The sequence below is a fragment of the Capsicum annuum genome, chromosome 3 (assembly GCF_002878395.1).
Source record: "Capsicum annuum cultivar UCD-10X-F1 chromosome 3, UCD10Xv1.1, whole genome shotgun sequence".
NCBI lineage: Eukaryota > Viridiplantae > Streptophyta > Magnoliopsida > Solanales > Solanaceae > Capsicum > Capsicum annuum.
The window spans coordinates 97620110-97637526 of record NC_061113.1 but is presented as its reverse complement, the minus strand read 5'-3'; the positions used below and the strand labels follow the sequence as shown (position 1 = coordinate 97637526).

General features: G+C 38.3%; 1 protein-coding gene across 3 annotated transcripts in view; it reads left to right on the top strand.

Annotated features, from left to right (window-relative positions):
- Positions 1-17417, top strand: part of LOC107863651 (protein PHOTOPERIOD-INDEPENDENT EARLY FLOWERING 1) — a 76511-nt gene that overhangs the window by 48459 nt on the left and 10635 nt on the right. For all 3 annotated transcript variants that reach the window (XM_047408192.1, XM_047408193.1, XM_047408194.1), the window contains one exon: positions 9372-10122. In XM_047408192.1, coding sequence (XP_047264148.1) covers positions 9372-10122 — 751 coding nt within the window. The remainder of the gene's footprint in view (positions 1-9371; positions 10123-17417) is intronic.

The following is a 17417-nucleotide window of genomic DNA, read 5'->3' as shown; positions in this document are numbered from 1 at the left end:
TTTTTGAAGAAGCTGGTAATAGCCTTGGTGGGTGGCTTGAAACCGATGAGATAACTAGTCTAAAAAAATCACCTTTGATGGATGAGGATTAAAGTGAAAGGACCTCAGAAAAATCCCAAAATCCGCAGACATGAAGCTAAAGGAATTGTCTTTACCATACCCATTTGGATGGAAGTGCAACCCATTGTTCGAAACAACGTAGAACAAGTTAATGGAGTATGGAGAGAATAATCGAGAACTCCAGTAGGTTTTGAAATTGGCTTTGGAAATTATGTCAGGAAGAGGAGGAAGATGTCAGAGAACATTAGAAATGGGGAACAAGAGGTTTACCGATAATTTATTTACTCGGATGAGACAAGCATGGGTCTTAGTGTTTTAAATTTTGAACACCAACTACATAGACCAGTCAATGAAGCAGAAAGATCCTATGGTCCAACAATTAAGAAGCATACATGACAAGAGAGAGTTGCTCGGATAGTAAGCACCCCTCACTTCCAACCCAAAGGTTCTGAGTTTGAGTCACCAAGGGAGAAAAAAAGGGTGGGAGCTCACAGGAAGGGATTAAAAAAAAAGAAAAAAGAAGCACACATGGCTCAATATAGGTTGGTGGGGAATTTCAAAATTCAAATGTTGAATTACTGTGTATGGTTAAGAAACCAAGTGTCAAGACATGCATCAACTAAAAGCCCATATGTTTTTAAGGAGCAAAACAACAATAATTACTCGATAGAGATGTATTTCAGGCCCAATACTGCTAATTTTAATTTGAACCCCTGGACCAGATCCAATCATTTGGGAGAGAACACCAAAGCAACTTAAGAAAATATTTCTGATTCACTTATGCATTTAGACCCCATTGTTGTCAAAGTTGTAGCAAATAACAATGTCAATAACTATGAGTGAACAATTGCTCTTTTTATGGTTCCAGAAGATGATTATCAAGACGGTACTATGGTTCATTCCATAGTTATGACTGGTTGATGAATTGAGGAAGGAAGTTGCTATTACAGAGGGAAAACCAATTTCAATCCATGATTTTGAGCAGATTTATGCAGTTTAAACTTTCATGGAACGGAAGAGCTTTGGAGAAAGCAAGCAGAATGGACTTCTTTATAGGTTCATAAAAATGTACTCTCTGACAATATGCTATCGAACTCTAAGGCTGTGAACACGACGCCTTGAAATTTGTATGATGATTGATATGAGAAAGCATGAACAAAGAATTCTTCCGAGCATTCCAAAAAGCAGCAAACCAAAAGAGAACAGTGAGTTAAACAAGCTAAAATATGGTATGAACTCTAGCAAGGTGGGGAGAGTCAGCAGGGCAAGAGACATTGTAACTTTTACGTGTAGCTAAACATCATCAGTGTTAAGGTAGGGGGTTTGAACAACAAGGCAAAAAGCTAATGCCTATTGCTTTCCAGAAACAAAGGTGGATAAACAAAGGTGGATAAGGACATTGGATCATTGGTGCGCGATAGATTTGGGATAACAAATGGGTAGAATTCGGGTGCATACAAGCTAATGAGTGTCTGAGGTATTCTTGTGATGTGGGATAATAGATATTGGCCGGGTAGTAATACCTACGGGGATCCTAACATCACCATCAAACTTCAAGCTATCTCTTAAGTTGTTTCTGTTGTCTCACACCAGATATATGTCTGAAAGGAAGTCAGTTCCAGAATCACATTCTCGATGAAGAATTTTTTTCACATTACACAGAGGAACTAGAACTGATTGATCTTCCGCTTGCAAGATAGTGCTTCAAGAATTAATTGTTTCTTTCTAGAGGGATGAAGAAATTTAGAGTGATAAAGCAAAGGACTATGCCAAGAATAATTCTTCCAGACTCAGATACAGATAGAATGATAATTCCATTACAATTTGTTGGAGTCCCGCATCGGTGGGGTAATGGGTACATTGACTCTTTGTATTGTCTTGGGAGATCCTCTGCATGAGCTAATTTTTGGGTTTGAGTTTGGCCCAAGATTCATTTTTTAACATGGTATTAGTGCCATGTCAATCCCAATTCATTGTTCCTGATGTTAGGCCTCCCGTTTTATATTGTCCATGTTCTAAATGTCCAGTCGTGGGTGTGTGTTTTTATTATTCTTTTTGTAGAGGGGGGTGGTGTGTTGGAGCCTCACATAAGTGGGGTTAATGGGTACAGGGACTCCTTGTATAGTCTTGGAAGAGTTAGCTTTGGCAATTGAGTTAGGCCTAAGTTCCATTTCTTAAACACAATTGTTATGGTGAATGGTTGAAACTAGGACCTTGCTTCAAGTATGAGAATTGATATTAAAGGACTAATGGGCAGTTGCACAGGGACTATGAGGAATAGGACATTACAAGAATGGATATGGACAGGGACAATGAGGATAGGGCCTATGAGGACAGGACTATGAGGATAAGATCTTACTTCTTCAAATATGAGAACTGATAATAATGAAGTTTGGTCTCCCCAAGGATGACATTTGAGTTTTAAAAGAAGCTTAATGATTGGAAAATAGGAAGAATGGCTGGTTTGCTATAAGATCCCGATGAAGGGAACAAACTTGGAAGAAGACTCAATAAGATGGAAGCAAAACAATGATGGAATACTTTTCCTCAGCAGGCTATACAGTAGGAGTGTGCAGGAACTGCCCAGGAGAATATATGGACTCTATGGACTCTGGGAAAAGATTTGGAAGAACAAAGTACGGGTTAAGGTAAGATTTTCCTGGCCGGTGATCAGAAGGGCTTGCTTAACTTATGAAAAGGTAGGATGTTTTTCCTAGCTGGTGATGGCTGGTGATGATGATTAGAAGGGCTTGCTTAACTCATGAAAAGCTCCAAAGAAGAGGTTTCTAGATAGCCTTATAGTGCTCGTTATGCTATCAAAATGTGAGAAACAGTGGAGAAAAATATTATTGAAAATTGTGTGTTTACATAATTACATCCCGTCCTTATTTATAGACATTACCTTATAATTCTTTTTTATATATTATTCTTATTCCTACTCATATTCTAACACACTCCCTCAAGCTGGTGCATACAAGTCATATGTACCTAGCTTGTTACAAATGTAATTAATACGAGGACCAGTGAGACACTTGGCAAAAATATCTGCAAGTTGATCACTCTACATCACAAACTTTGTAACAATATCTCCTGAGAGTATTTTTTCTCTGAGGGTATTTTTTCTCTGACAAAGTGACAATCTCTATGTGTTTAGTCCTCTCATGAAACACTTGATTTGATGCGATATGAAGGGCTACTTGATTATCACACACAAGTTTCGTCTTAATGGGTTTTTGCGAATTTTAGTTATCTCAACAGTTGTTTGATCCAAGCTAGTTCATAAGTTGCTACAACCATTTCTCGATATTCTGCTTCTGCATTAGATCGAGCAACCACACTCTGTTGCTTACTTTTCCAGGACACCAAATTACCTTCTGCTAAAACACAATATCCGGATGTAGAACGTCTATCAGAGGGTGATCTTGCCCAATCAACATTTGTATATCCAATGATATGCTCATGACCTCGATCCTCGAAGAGTAGTCCTTACCTAGAGCTGACTTTATATATAGCAGAATACGAACAACTGCATCCCAATGACTATCACTGAGGGAAGTCATAAACTAACTTACAATACTCACAGAAAAGGATGTGTCAGGTCTAGTCACTGTGAGATAATTCAACTTTCCAACCAACCGCCTATACCTTTTAGGATCACTGAGTGGCTTCCCCTGTCCCAACGGAAGTTTAGCATTTGGATCCATAGGAGTGTCAACGGGTCTACATCTCATTATTCCTGTCTCTTCAAGAATGTCTAAGGCGTACTTGCGTTGAGAAATAACAATTCCTGATCTTGACTGAGCATCCTCAATATGTAGAAAATATTTCAATCTGCCGAGGTCTTTAGCTGGAAATACTGAAAGAGATGTTGCTTCAACTTAGTGATACCATCTTGATCATTACCGATGATAACGATATCGTCAACATAAACCACCAAATAAATACACAAGTTTGGTTTAGAATGTCGATAGAACACTAAGTGATCAGCTCCACTACGAATCACGCCATACTGCTGAATTACTGTGCTAAACTTTCCAAACCAGGCTCGAGGAGACTGTTTCAGGCCATAGAGTGACTTGCGCAATCGAAATACAAGGCTACTATACTCCCACTGAGCAACAAAATCAGGTGGTTTCTCTGTATAGACTTCTTCCTCAAGATCACCGTGTAAAAAAACATTCTTAATGTCCAACTGATAAAGAAGCCAATGACGAACAATAGATAAGAAAAGATGGACATATGCTATGTTAGCCACGGGAGAGAAAGTGTCACTATAATCAAACCCAAATATTTGTGTGTATCCTTTGGCAACAAGGCGAGCCTTAAACCGATCAACCTGACGTCTGGACCAACTTTGACTGCATAAATCCAATGGCAACCAACAATAGATTTACCTGCAGGAAGGGAAACAAGCTCCCAACTACTACTCGTATGCAAAGCAGACATCTCATATATCATAGCCTGCTTCCATCCTGAATGAGAACCCATCGACAAACACCTAAAGTTTCAGCGATCTTTCCCTTTGACACCTAAAGTAGACGGTGTTCATTTTTGACATCTCAACTAGCATTCAAATGTGTCATTTTGACATTTTTTGCTGAGTCATCATTGCGCGTGTGCTACACGCATTTTGAGCGCGTTTGAGGGTTTTTTTCGTAATATTCTCATCTTTCTTTCTCCTCCTTCCACTATTCTTTCTCCCATGGCTTTCCATAATTCTTAAGCTTCCATTTTTGAACATGAACATCAACCAATTGATTAATAAGAATGAAATTAATTCCTCCAACTTCTATTTTTCCATAATTCATCTTTCTTTCTCCTTCTTCCACCATTCTTTCTTCAATGTCTTTCCATAATTCTTCAGCTTACATTTTTGAAAATGAACATCAATCAATTGATTTATGAGAATGAAATTAATTCCTTTATCTTTCTCCCATGTCATTATTTCCATTTTGTGAAATATTCTTCAACTTCTACTTTTGATTCTTCATTTTCTTCCATTAATTAATGAGAATGAAATTAATTCCTTCTATTCCTTTTTTTTTTTTTTAAGCTTAAGGTAAAATTTATATATTCCATGAAAATCAGACACTCGGATAAGATAAGATGGCACTGCAAGTTTGCGGATGCCATATACAACTCAGCAAGCCTAAAAATGATACAACATCTGATTAAAACACTATTGCCAGCATCAGGACAGGTTACACACATCGCGTGAAGCTTATATTCCTTTTATTCACTGATAATGAGGGTGGGTGGTGTTTGAGATATTAGAGAAAATGATTGGGAAAGTGGTGGGGAGTAAGGGGTGTTAAGAGATTAGAGAAGACGATTGGGTGGGGGTGGGGGTGAGGGGGGAGGGAGGTGCTGCAAAAGATGATATGGGGTGTTTGGGGTGAGGGGTGGGGTTGAATTAATTTAAGTTAAATTAAATTAATTATTTAATTTATAATTTTTAATTCAAATTAATTATTTAAAATTATTTTAATAAAAATGCCAAATGTCCTATTATTATTGGCTACTTTACATGTCATAGCGCGTGTAGTGCACACATCAAATATTTTTGTTGATTGTCAAAAATGTGCCAAAATGACACATTTGGATGCTAGTTGAGGTGCCAAAAATAAACACCGTCTACTTTAGGTGCCAAAGTGAATGATCGTTGAAACTTTAGTTGTCTTTCGATTGGTTCTGCTCTTAACCCGAGACTATGGATGGAAACAGAGGACAAAGATGATACAAAAGATGACTCCATTCTTGAGGAGGTCGTTCTGGAAAATCTCGATCGAAGTGTAGTTATTGTCGTAAAGTTGGACACACTCAGGATATATGTCATAGTTTGCATGGTCCACCACCCAGTTATGATCCTAATGATCCTATTGCTGTAAAGGAATATAATGAGTTCCTTCGGAATCGAGCAAGTAAGTAGACATCTCCACAGCCTAATCGACCATCCAATAATGCTCATATTGCCCAAACAAAATATGATGAAGTCCTTTAGTATCGGGCAAGATGAAGCAGACGAGAGAATAACTCATCAATTTTAGGAACCGTAGGACTAGCTAAAATCTAATCACGTACAACATCATGGTCAGTAGAAAGTCCGACAACATCTGTCTGTGTTGTTTTTCCACATCCGTAGTGACGAATATCAATGTATCAAACTTCCATGACTGCTTGTACTTGTCCCAACTAAGTAGACATATCAGATTCCTGTTTCTTCAAGTTGGTCATTCGAGATATCACATCATAAAAATGAGATATGTCATTAGTGTATAAAGCACGAGCCTTTTCCCAAACTAAATACCACGTCTGGAATGGACGAATCAAGTTCATCGACTTGGAATCAATAGATCGCCATAAGAGACTACATAATTGAGCGTCAACTTTCTCCCTTTGTTCTTTGGCTTTCGCATCTTCTGCGCTAGATTTTGCCTTTTCATATACCACACTAGCTTGGTTCTTTAAGTGATCTTGGACACCTTAACCTTTGCACTACAACTCAAGTGAGGAAGCCCAGGCTAAATAATTTGAACTTCCCATTAAAGGTTCGGTAGTGATCATAGGATTTGAACTTCCAATTTCAGTATTTTTGGAGCCAAAAATATCATGCCCCAAAGACATCTTGGAATTTGACTTGAAAACCCCAAGAAACTGAATCTGAATGTCTGAAAATTCCTAAAAAAAAAATATGAAGACGCCGGAATTAGGTTCCGGCGATCGGAATCTGAAAAGACTTGCGGAATCTGAAAAAGAGTAACTGGTCGGAGTCGGAATAGATCGGCGACCCCAACCAAAAAAGGAACAACTCAAAAATTCGACTGGAGATGGGCTCATGCGCCAGCGCATGACACAGATCTCGTCGGAATTACAGAATTCCGGCAGGCGCGTGGGTGATATTTTTCCGGCGGTTTTGGTCGGGTTTTTGTTGCCTGAGCTTTCCGATCCTCTTGGTGGTATTGTATTTTGTACACAACCCACAAAATAAAAAATGACACAAATCAGTCACCGGAATTGACGCACGACGATTGAGTTTTCTTTTCTGAAGTTTCTCACCAACACTCTGATACCATGTGAGAAATAATGGAGAAAAATATTATTGAAAATTGTGTTTACATAATTATATCTAGACCCTATTTATAGAAACTACATTATAATACTTTTCCGAGAAGGATTTTATATACTATTCCTATTCCTACTCATATTTTAACATAAACAAATGAAACCAATAGTCATCTGTTCCTGCACTGTTCCTGCACTGTAAAATCACTTCTGAGCTATGGACTTTGTTTCATGATTTGATACAAACTAAATGGACCATGCCAGAACAAACAGCCGATTTACTTAGCTGCTGGATTAGAAGAGTGAGCAGTAAAAGTCAGAAGCGGTGGTGGAACATGATCCCATCATGTATATGGTGGTCTATTTGGAGAGAAAGAAACAAGAGGTGTCTTGAGAATACTGCTGAATATGTTCAGAAAATCAAATGGAACTGCTTGAGAACTTTCCATTTTTGGTGCAAAGAGGAGGGTGTAGAGGATGCTGGGCAGATTTTAGAATTTGTTAAATCTTTATAGTTTTTTATTGTAGCTTGTCTTGGTTTTTGTTTGTTTTCAGATGTAAATTATATTATTGGCAGCCAGCATATCCTCAATGCTGAGGAATACAACATTACCATTCTCAAAAAAAGAAAAAGTGTCTCAGTTTCTGTATGCTGATGACTTTCTTGTTATTTGTGATGCTGAGGAAACATATCAATCACTTGAGGATTATTTTACTGATTTTGATGGAGTTTCTGGGTTACCAATATACTGAGAGATCAGCTTATTTCCCGATAATTTGTTTTCAAATGCTATCAATTTAACTGGTTCTATAGGTTGGTAGATAAGTGTCTGCCTAGTGCCTACCACTTACTGGGAATTACCATGGGGAGCAAGACATAGAGCTGATAGCATATGACAAGGGGTCTTGGTGAAACATGAGAGAAGGCTAGCAAGTTGGAAGAAGCATTTATCTGTTAGGGGCAGAATGGTGATGATCAACAATGTTTTAGCAAATATTTCAGTTAGGATTCCCAGTAAATGTCAAAGATGAATTAAGACATAACTCAAGTTATATAGCTTTGTTTTATTTTGGTGTTTAATGGAACCTGAAAATGAGGCTGTGCTCAATTCTTGAGTTATTAGGATCACTACAAGTGTAGTCGGGGTATAGTTTTGTTAGATGTATTTTTTGTCTTCTCTAAAGTTATCATCTTAATGCTGATTCTTATTATAAAATACCTTGCCTTCTCATAAAAAAGAGCTAGTTGCCATCTCCACCAGAGAGCAGTTCAAAACCTATACTTGTTTATGTTTCTTTTCTTTAAAAGGATGCAAAACAGGGTTTAATGTGCTTTTATACCCATTGTGGATTGGTTGAAAATTGGTTTCATGATATTTGGGATCAAATGCAATCAAGTTTAAAAGTTGTATTGTTATAGTTTGTGTAAGATTTATTTGTGTTATACTTCATGATTTTATAATTGAAATCAACACATGCTAATAAATACCAAAAAAATCCATTTCTATCTATAAATACAAAAATTAAATGTTCACAAAATTCATAAAAATGCCACTATTTTTGAATTTATGATTTTCTTATATTTGTAATTATTTTGCATAATTTGAATTTTATTACTTTAATGTTGAATCACTTGGTCCCTTTGATCTTTAATAATTCTTCTACCAAACTTTCTTCCTCGTGGATAATTTTTTGTTTAAAAATTATCTAATTAAGTTATTAAGAAACTTTAATAATGACGAAGACTTATCAAAAATTCATATTTAATGTACCATTGAATTATATTAATTTTGCAGTAAAAGACTGATACCAATTAAATTTCTTTAATTAAAATTTTAATACTATTGTTATATCTTGAGTTTGGGCGCCCAGGCTTAGCACGGCCTCGTGTAAATAGTAACTAAAATATGACTGAATGGTTTTAGAATTTGTAGGTGCCGTCTGTCATTCACCTCAGCTGTTTATTTTAGTTCTTTTAGTCCGTTGTTGTTAATTTTGAGTCTAGGGTCTTTTTGAGACAACCCCTCTTTCTCTACGAGGTAAGAGTATGGTTTGCGTACACTCTACCCTCCCAAGACCCCACTTTTTGGATTACACTGGGTATGTTCTTGTTGTTAATCCTTTGTTGTTTTGGAATGGGGGGATAGAGAAGTTCTCTTTTCTGCTTAGGTTATTTTACTCCTTTGAAAGTAAGCTAACTGGCTTTGACTATATTTCTTATTGATTTTCAACTGCAATATGCTTTGCAGGCACACATCTTCTGCTCCAAAAACCAAGTCGAAGAAGAAGGCGAAAAAAACAAAGTTCAAATCTTTGAGAAAAGGCGGTCTAGCTTCGGAACGTCTAGCTTTGAAGGAAGAGCCTTCGTTAGAGCTCATAGATGATGATACTCTATCCAGTGAGCCAGTTACGACACCGGATTCTGCTCAAGAGAGAAAACGTAAACTAGCAACATATGAAGAGGATGTTAAAAGCGCCAAGAAGTCTAAAAAACTGAAGAAGTCCTCTGAGGTATCTTCTCTGGTAAAACATTCAACATATCATGGAAAGCGGCAGGTTGAATCTAAAGAACTGAAGCCGTATGATGTTGGCACCGCGAACATCGAACTCAGATCAATAAGCAGAAGCAAGGTGGGAGGAAAAGTCTCAATCAATCCAATGCCTGTAAAACGAGTTCTTACTATTAAATCAGAAAGGCCGATTAGGAAAGGTAAAACATGGTCTAAAGATTATTTTCCATCAGCTGATTCATGGTTGCCACAAGAAGACGCTGTACTTTGTGCTGCTGTTCACGAGTATGGTCCTCACTGGAGCTTGATGAGTGATATCTTGTATGGAATGACTGCTGGCGGAGTTTATAGAGGAAGATATCGTCACCCTCTACACTGTTGCGAGAGGTTTAGGGAGCTCCTACAGAGATATGTGTTATCTGCTGCAGACAATGTATATGATAGATCCAACAGTACTGGCTCTATGAAAGGTCTTCTCAAAGTGACTGAGGTAAGCTAGAATCTATTTCATCTCCCTTGCTTTTGGAGGAAATTATTAAATTAAAAAAATATGAGAAGAAAAGAAACAAAAACTCATCATTAATCAAAGAGTAGAACAAAAGGTTTAAGGAAACTAAGAAGAATTTCCAGTGCCTCCCTTATTCTTGTTGTTGAGGGTAGGGACCTCGCAAAGAATGAAACCATAGGAGATAGAATGCTTGAGGATGATAAACTAGTTTGGATGGAAGTGGTTAGGTTCCACTTGAAGTTGTGGTTAAGTTGAGCACAGTTGTTTAATTTAAATTATCACTTCTCATATTTTTTCGTGCTTTTATGTTGCATTCTTATTGATGAGCTTGGGGACGTTGATTGTTGTGCTTAGAAACTAGGGGTGTTTTAGATAAGGGGGTTATGTTTTCATATACTAGGGTGTTTGAGCCTCTTTCTAATTTCATTAACTCAAATTAGGGAGAAACAATACAACCTTTTAAGCACTCGATAATGGACTAGGAGTGGGAAAATACATACAAATCGCAGAAGAACCAAAACTCAGAAATCAGAGAATGGAGGAGACTCAGGCAGAGGACATGACTCAAGAAGGTGATGTCATAGCTATTGAAGGGAACAAACATAGTTGCTGCATGAGCAGAGGAGATTCTTCCTTTCAGGAAACTTTCGAGAATCAGCTGGTCACATATAATGAGCCAGAACCTTTGAGCATAGAAGAAAATCTTTCAGAAGAAATGATAGAGATGATGGCTACGATCTGGGTACACCTTAATGTGATCAAATTAAGGCAAACCTTTGGAGCAGCTTTCAGGGGATGTGAAAAAAAGGCTTATGCTTTGTACATGAAGCTGGATCAAAAGAGATACTTGGAGAGACATGCAAGAAAGGGCAAATCCTCAAATAGTAATCACAACACAATTCCAAAAGAGCTCAAGAATCTAATGTTCGATATGAAATTTAAGGATGGTGAACCTAGAACCAGGGGTAAGGGACTAACCATTTTGCAAAGATGAGGCTAAAGATTGTGTCTTGGAATGTGAGGGGGCTTAATGAGGAAAGAAAGAGGGGGTGGTAAGGAATCTTATTAATCAATGGGGTGCAGATGTGTTTATTTTGGTCGAAACAAAGTTGGGGGAAATATAGATAGACTCGTACATAGTATATGGGATAATAGATGGGTGGGGGAGATACATTTGTAGGCAAATGCCAGTAGGGGGGGGGGGGGAATAATTATCTTATGGGATAGGAGAGTTTGGAAAGGGGAAATGGTAGAACATGGCAACCAAAGCATAACATGTAAAATGTCGGGGGAAAGTTCTGATATCTTTTGGTATGTGACAACAGTGTATGCTGATTGTACAAGGGTAGAAAGACGAGAGTTAAGGGAGGAGTTATACTCAGTGGAGGGAAGGTATGCAGGGCCTTGGGTGTGGGAGGTGATTTTAATGTAATTAGATATCCCAATAAAAGAACAAATTGTTTCAGAATAAATGGAGCAATGGTTGAGTTCTCTGAACGCATTGAAGAAGAGATGGAACTTGTGGATCCTCCTTTACTCGGAGGATCTTTTACTTGGAGGAGGGGCGAGAATCATAGAAGCGCCTCAAGAATTGATAGGTTCTTATACTCATCATGGGAAGAGCAGTTTTCTCTTATTAAACAGACAGTATTGCCAAAGATTGGATCCAACCACAATCCAATCATGCTATCCTATGGAGAGTTGAACTTCAAAAAGCATTATTTCAAATTTAAAAGTTGGTGGATGAGAGTAGAAGGGTTCAAAGAAAAGGTAAAACACTGGTGGGGAGTTTTTTTTGTGGATGGGAGGCCCGGTTATATTTTAGGAGAGAAATTGAAAATGCTAAAAGTAAAGCTAAAAGATTGGAGCAAAAATAATAAGGTCAATTGGAAACAAAGAATGGACGAAATTTTAAACCAGTTGACAGACTTGGAAGCAGTTTAGGAACAAAGAGCTCTCACAGATGATAGGCATTGCTGAAATCAAACTTAGCTATGGAGTTTGAAGAAGTTACAAGACATGAGGAGATAGCTTGGAAAGAAAGATCAAGAATACAATGGTTGAAACAAGGAGACAAAAACACAAAATACTTCCATAGAATAGCCACAACTCGCAAAAGGGTAAATTCCATAGATAAGCTAAAAGTGGAGGGCATAGAGGTGACAGATCCGGACTAGATCAAAGAAGCTATACAAAATTACTACAAAAATTTGTATAAGGAGACAAGAAGAGTGGAGGCCAGAACTAGTGTTACATGAAGCTATAAGGATCTCAACAGAAGTGCAAGAGGAGCTACAAAAACAATTTGAAGAGGATGAAATTTTCGAATGCATTAAATTGTGTGCTGTGGAAAAGGCATCGGGGCCTGATGGATTCCTTAGGTCTTTTTGGCTTTCTGGGAACTCATGAAATAGGATATTGTGAAGACTCTCCAATATTTTTATGAATATCAAGAGTTTGAGAAAAGTTTTAATGCAACATTCATAGCTTTGATCCCAAAAAAGGTAGGAACCGCAAAGCTGAAAGATTTCAGACCTATAAGCTTCGTAGGTGAGATGTACAAGATTGTGGTGAAGATATTGGCGGAAGGACTCAAGAAGGTGGTTAACAATTTAGTTAACAACCATCAAATGACATTTATAAAAGGGAGACAATTTATGGATGCAACCCTAATTGCTAGTGAGTGTGTGGACTCAAGACTTAGAGCTACAGAAGAAGGTGTCATGTGTATACTAGACATAGAAAAAGCTTACGATCATGTCAAGTGGAGATTCTTGTTGAACACTCAGGCAAATGGGCTTCGGTGAGAAATGGTTAAAATGGATTGGTTTCTGCATTAAAATCGTTAAAAATCGTTAGGTTCTCTGTTTTGTTAAACGGTGAACCAGTAGTTTTTTTTGGTTCGGAAAGAGGTCTTAGACAAGGCGACCCTCTGTCTCCTTTCCTGTTTATACTAGCAATGGAGGGATTTGATAGCATGATGAGAATAGCGTTAAAGAATATATGGATTAAAGGTTTTGAGATAGGAATTAGCAGGGGCAAACATTAGAGGTATGTCACCTACAATATGCAGATGACACATTTGTCTTTTTTGAGCCTAAGGTAGAACAAATAGGGTACATCGGATTAATTTTGACTATTTTTTAAGCTTCTTCTGGCTTGAAAGTTAACTGGGGAAAAACCAGCTTGTTCCCATAAAGGAGGTGCCAAACATTCAGAATGTTGCAATCATTCTAGGATGCAAAGAGGGAAATTTGCTTACTACATACCTTGGTATGCCTCTTGGCAGTGAACACAAAGCAGAGGAAATTTGGGATGGAATTATAGAGAAAACAGAAAAGAAACTTGCTACGTGGAAGGCTCGGTACATATCATTGGGATGGAGGCTCACCCTTATCAACTCAGTACTTGATGCACTTCCTACATATGTAATGTCTCTATTTCCCCTACCTTCCAGAGTTATGAAAAAAAAGCTGGATAGACTTAGAAGGGATGTGGAGATTTAAGCATGAAAGATTCAATTGCATGAGGAGATCCAGTGCTTTGAGGAGCTTTTTAGATTCCATTCAAGTCATAGGATTGAGTTGACTTCCATTACAAAGAGCCATACGTGGTTTAGGGCAGAAAAATATGCTTAAGCATCCAGAACAGATAGATTTCTAATTTCCAATGGATGGCATGACACTTTTGGCTCTGTGAATGAGTTAGCTCTCTCAAAGGTTATCTCAAACCACATGCCACTTGTGCTCGATTGGTCTATGGACACTTTCTATTTTGTGTTTGAAAATGTGGTTATGACATGAAGGCTTCAGTGAGATGATTACAGAATGGTGGCCCTGATTCTTTTCCTTCCCAAAAAGAGAAGCATCTACAAAAGACATCTCCATATGGAACAGATATTGTTTTGCCAAATTAGAAACAAGGAAAGCCAAATACTGTTACTAGCGATCAACTGAAGAAAGGATTAAAAACCAAGTTGAGAAAGCAAGCATGCTAACTTGAAAAGTAAAATCCAACCATTGGCAAAGGAAGAAGAGATCTCTTAGAGACAAAAAATTGATGTGCTTATGGCTCAAGGAGGGGGTTAGGAATACTAAGTCGTTCAAAAAGTTTCCAATTCTTACTGGAGATAAAGCTGCATAGATTGATTAAAGGAGGCTGATGAGATAAAAGAGGACAAAGAGGTTATCAAAAAGAGATTCTATTTTTTTACCCGAATGTATACTCCGGGGATGAAAGTTGGATGCCTACAACACATTTTGAGGGCTTGGGATGCTTAGCCATGGAAAAAAAGAGGTACCGGAGACTGCCTTTAATGAAGAGGAAGCGAGAAATGCCATTAATGCATGTGCCCCTGACAAGAGCACAAACCTGATGATTTCACAATAGCCTTCTACCGGAAGTCATGAGTCACATTAAGGAAGACATCATTGCTGCTCTAAATCATTTTCACCAGAATTACCACTTGGTTAATTTTTTCAGTGCTGCTTTTATTGCTTTCATCCTAAAAGGAAAGGTGCTGCTGAACTTAGAGATTACAGGCCGGTAAATATATAAAATTGCAGTACGAAGACTTAAAAGGGTGATAAGGTAGCTTAGCCCTGGACATCAGAATGCATTGCATTCTCGACAGTAGACATAACTGATGTTGCTCTTATAGAAAATGAGGTTTTGGATTGGAAAATGAAAACTGGTGAAGCTGAACTTTTATTCAAATTACATGTTGAAAAAACTTTTGATAATTATGCTGGCCTTGCGTTTTCCCAATCCTAGACAAATGGATTTTCGGGAGAGAATGGATTAAATGGATCTTATATTGCATCACTACAATCAAGCTAAGTTGCTTGAGCTCTTTACTTTCAGTGCTGCACCCTTGTCGACATGACATGGGTGTGGGATTCATACTCGATTTGGTCAACCTATTTTGGGTTGTTTGACCACAATTGATGGAGAAATTTCGAACAGATGCAATGATTTTTGTAATCAAAACAAAAGTTGAGGTGAAATTGAAGAAAATGAAATACCTTGAATAGAAATTTATGTCACACCTTTTTCTTTTATCACCTTTCAAGATTCTCCTCTTGATCAATATTTTTTTACTCAAGTTTTCCGCATAATATTTAATACTTTAGTATTTACAAATCTATATTTGAATATTTGAATTATATTTAGCCGAATAACCGTGCCCATACTTGGGTCTGTATCCTCATATCTTAAAATTTAGCTCATGAAAGATCCGGCCGTGTCGGACACCAGCACCCGAGTCTGAGCAACTTAGCAGTCAAGTTCGCCATTCTTGTTAGCAGGAAGTTAATGGGTTACTTTTTCCTTGAGAGAGGGATTAGGCAGAGGACCCTCTATTTTCCTTTCTCTTTATGTGGATAAGGGAAGGACTTAATGCTTGAAAAGGTCAAGCAACTCGTGTGGCTTGAACGGTTCATAGTAAGGAATACTCCTAGTTCTGTTTCACGCCTATTATTTGTAGATGATACACTCCCTTTCTGCGGACCAGAGAGGTCTCAATTCTCAAGTCCTTTATCTAAACCTCACGCTTGTGATACTTAAGGCAATGTTTGGTCTACACTTCAATATGCTCAAAAGTGTTATCTGATGAATATCATTTCAAGTTTGATGGAGCTAGAAGACATTATGGGGTCGTTTGGTAGAGTGTATAAAATAATACTGAATAGGTTGTATTAGTAATGTGGAGATTAATAGTGCAGGGATTAGTAATACTGAGATTATTTTTTATGCAGTGTTTAGTTTGATGTATTGAAAGCAATATGTATTGTTATATTTTAAAAAGAATATTGTTTGTTTACAAAAACACCCTCGTCATATTATAACTTTATGTATTTTCTTTGCAACACTTTATTATTATTTTTTAAAAATAAAAAAAATTAACAATGTAATTAATTATTTACTTTGAAATTTTAAGATTTAATCATTCACTTGTAAAATTTTTTTTTTTTTGGTTATCTTTTGGGAGAGAGTGGTAGAGCGGAGGTTGAGGAAGATAGTGTCTATTTCGGAGAACCAGTTTGGCTTTATGCCCGGTCGCTCGACGACGGAGGCAATTCACCTGGTACGGAGACTGGTGGAGCAGTATAGGAAAAGGAAGAAGGATCTCCACATGGTATTTATCGACTTGGAGAAGGCATACGACAAAGTTCCTAGGGAGGTTCTTTGGAGATGCTTGGAGGTGAGTGGGGTCCCGGTGGCTTACATCAGATCGATTAAGGACATGTATGAAGGAGCTAAGACCAAGGTGAGGATGGCGGGAGGAGATTCTGAGCATTTTCCGGTCCTGACAGGGTTGCATCAGGGATCGACTCTTAGCCCTTTTCTGTTTGCTTTGGTGATGGATGTTTTAACGCGGCGTATTCAAGGTGAGGTGCCTTGGTGCATGTTTTTTGCGGATGTAGTATTGATTGATGAGACGCGGGGAGGTGTGAATGATAAATTGGAGGTTTGGAGACAAACACTTGAGTCTAAAGGGTTCAGGTTGAGTAGGAGCAAGACAGAGTATAGGGAATGCAAGTTTAATGACTTGAGGCAGGAGGATGAGTTGGTAGTTAGGTTGGACTCTCAGGTGGTGTGTAGGAGGGATAATTTTAAGTATCTCGGGTCCAGGGAAATGGTGAGATTGATGAGGATATCTCTCACCGGATTGGGGCAGGTTGGATGAAGTGGAGGCTAGCTTCGGGAGTATTGTGTGATAAGAAGGTGCCGCTCAAACTTAAAGGAAAATTTTACAGAGTGGCAGTTCATCCGACCATGTTATATGGAGCGGAGTGTTGGCCATTAAAGAACGCCTATATCAAAAAATTGAAGGTGGCGGAAATGCGGATGTTGCGTTGGATGTGTGGGCTTATTAGGAGTGATAGGGTTAGGAATGAGATTATTCGGGAGAAGGTTGGAGTGACTTCGGTGGAGGACAAGATGCGGGAAGCTCGGTTGAGATGGTTCAGGCATATGAGTAGAAGGGGCGTGGATGCCCCAGTTCGTAGGTGTGAGAGGCTGACTTTCGATGGTTTCAGGCGGGGTAGGGGTAGGCCGAAGAAATATTGGAGGGAAGTGATTAGACGGGACCTGGATCAGTTACAGCCTACGGAGGACATGACCCTAGATAGGAAGCTGTGGAGGACGCGGATAAGAGTAGAAGGTTAGTGCCTGCGGGTGGGCCGTAGTCGGAAGCTAGGAGAGCTTTGGGGTGGGGGTATTGTGGGTGAGGGTGCCTTTGGTTTGTTAGTATAGGGTTCTACTGTGTGGGTTCC